At 42.5% G+C, this 2500-nt stretch overlaps 1 protein-coding gene across 1 annotated transcript in view; it reads left to right on the forward strand.

Annotated features, from left to right (window-relative positions):
- The window catches only part of LOC121689655 (serine/threonine-protein phosphatase PP1-beta catalytic subunit), a 38713-nt gene that overhangs the window by 27980 nt on the left and 8233 nt on the right, over positions 1-2500 (forward strand). Inside the window, exons 3-4 of the mRNA XM_042069663.1 lie at positions 490-720; positions 1491-1595. Coding sequence (XP_041925597.1) covers positions 490-720; positions 1491-1595 — 336 coding nt within the window. The remainder of the gene's footprint in view (positions 1-489; positions 721-1490; positions 1596-2500) is intronic.

Consider the following 2500-nt stretch of genomic DNA (forward strand, 5'->3'; position numbering starts at 1 on the left):
AAGCAGTGTGTTGACTCAACTTCACAACTTTCTTTATTCAGATTAAATATGCGGCTAAATCATAATTCAGATTAAATATGCGACAATATCATAATTCAGATTAAATATGCGGCGATATCATAATTCAGATTAAATATGCGGCGATATCATAATTCAGATGGCTGTCTGGGGTCCTATGATGTTTATGTTAGGGCTTCTATGGCAACTCACAGGCTAATGGTTTACCCCCAGTAAGGGGTTTGCCATCAGAGATTTCCAAATGTTCTCTATGACAAAAAGAGAAATTGAAATTTGGAATGGCTAGGCATGCACACTCTATTTAACCGGAGCCTCTGTAATTCCTCGTAGAGTAGGTAGTTCCAAAACCTTTTGATATTTTTTTTTAAAACAACATTTAAGAGCTAACCCTGCCTTGTTTGCTCTGTTTAACCAGGACCTCTATGCTCTCTCTCTCTCTCTCTTTCCCTCTCCCTCCTCAAACTCTCGCAGGTGACATCCACGGCCAGTACACAGACCTGCTGCGGCTCTTTGAGTACGGCGGCTTCCCCCCCGAGGCCAACTACCTGTTCCTGGGTGACTACGTGGACCGAGGGAAGCAGTCGCTGGAGACCATCTGCCTGCTGCTGGCCTACAAGATCAAGTACCCCGAGAACTTCTTCCTGCTGCGCGGCAACCACGAGTGCGCCTCCATCAACCGCATCTACGGCTTCTACGACGAGTGTGAGTCGCTGAGGAATACGTTTGTGTACACACACACACACACACACACACATACACACATACAAATACACATAGCTCTGTAGTTTTGTGACACATCTACGGTTTCTCCAGTGAGTGTGAGTTGCTGAGTTTAAAAACATGTACACACATACATGCACGCACGCACGCATGCATGCACACACATACACACACATGCACACACACATACATGCAGAACTCTATAGATGTGTGTATCATGTCCTTAACACACATCAATGGATTTTATGATGTGTGAAATATTCAGAAGTGCACACACACACTAACACACACACAGATTGAGGAACCATGTGTGTACCATCTCCTTAAACCACATCTGTGGGATCTGTGGGTTTTATGATCAATATGAGTGTCTCGGCATATACGCGTACACACACACACACACACACTTGTTTGCCACATGCAACCATCTATCCACCATATGCCATATGCATCTGTGGTTTCTAAATACCCATTTACACACAAACAAGCATTAACACACATGCATGCAAAGACATACGAAATACATACAACATTACACACTCCTGTGTAACTCCATGTAGACGCCACCAAACAAAGCAGCATTAAACAGCATCACTGATCTTCCAGGCCAAAGAAGGAACTTTTAATTGCACATCCCCTTCAGATGTTGAATGTACACACAGCCATACAGTACGTCACACTTCTAAACAAACCATATTTTCCAGATGTCAGCTAGATGCTCACCCAGAGTCCTCTCTGTTTCTGGTTCCTAGGCAAGCGCCGGTTCAACATCAAATTGTGGAAGACCTTCACCGACTGTTTCAACTGCCTTCCCATCGCCGCCATTGTGGACGAGAAAATCTTCTGTTGCCACGGAGGTACCTTCTACGCACAACACGAACTCGCTTGCTCTCAAACTTTTAGCAAACTCTGAACTTCGAGTGGTAATACGATCATGGACAGGCAGGAGTTTTTATGCTGCACCTTTCACACATACTCATGGTCAAAGTGCTTCACAGACATAGTTGAGCTGAATTATTCTGTCAGATTGGGGTCAAACTGCAGGCATTAGTTATTATCAGTGCAATCACCCAGACGGCTTTTCCCAAAACGTATTACGGTGATTGACAGCAACAGTCCACATTCCGACAATCCACACAGACATCCTAGCCCCTGCTTTGAAGCCTAAAGCTGAACCAAACTTTGGAAAAGTCTATCTCTGCTTCGGTCATCCTACTCTGAAGCCTAAAGCTGAACTGGACTTCTGAAGTCTATCTGTCAGGGCTGTAGTCAAGAGCACCTTTGTCGAGTCCAAGACAAGTCCAAGACCAGGACTAGTCGAGACCAAGTCAAGACCGAGTCCAAAGAGGTTCGAGTCCAAGACAAGACCGAGTCCAAAAAGGTTCGAGTCCGAGTCAAGACCGAGTCCAGGATAGGAAAAAAAGTCTTATGCATGACAGTATCAAGACAATCATTTTGGGTTATTATTATTATTATTATCTAAAAGCAAAAACAGTGTGAACACACCCAGGATTTGTAAGTGTAGCCATTCCCCTTCTCCAATATTATTATAGGGCTGTCAAACGATTCAAAATATATATTTTGAAATGAATTAATCTCGATTAACCGCAATTAAAAAGTTCCTAAAGACTAAAGCTTCAACATAAATCACAAAATTAATGAGTAACCACAAAGGTAAAAGTAAAACACTTTTATATTATTTAAATGATAATACTGACACAGTAATTGTGTTTTAAAGTATTCATTTCTTAAGAAATACTAC

This window comes from Alosa sapidissima, chromosome 18 (genome assembly GCF_018492685.1).
Source record: "Alosa sapidissima isolate fAloSap1 chromosome 18, fAloSap1.pri, whole genome shotgun sequence".
In the NCBI taxonomy this organism is placed as follows: domain Eukaryota; kingdom Metazoa; phylum Chordata; class Actinopteri; order Clupeiformes; family Clupeidae; genus Alosa; species Alosa sapidissima.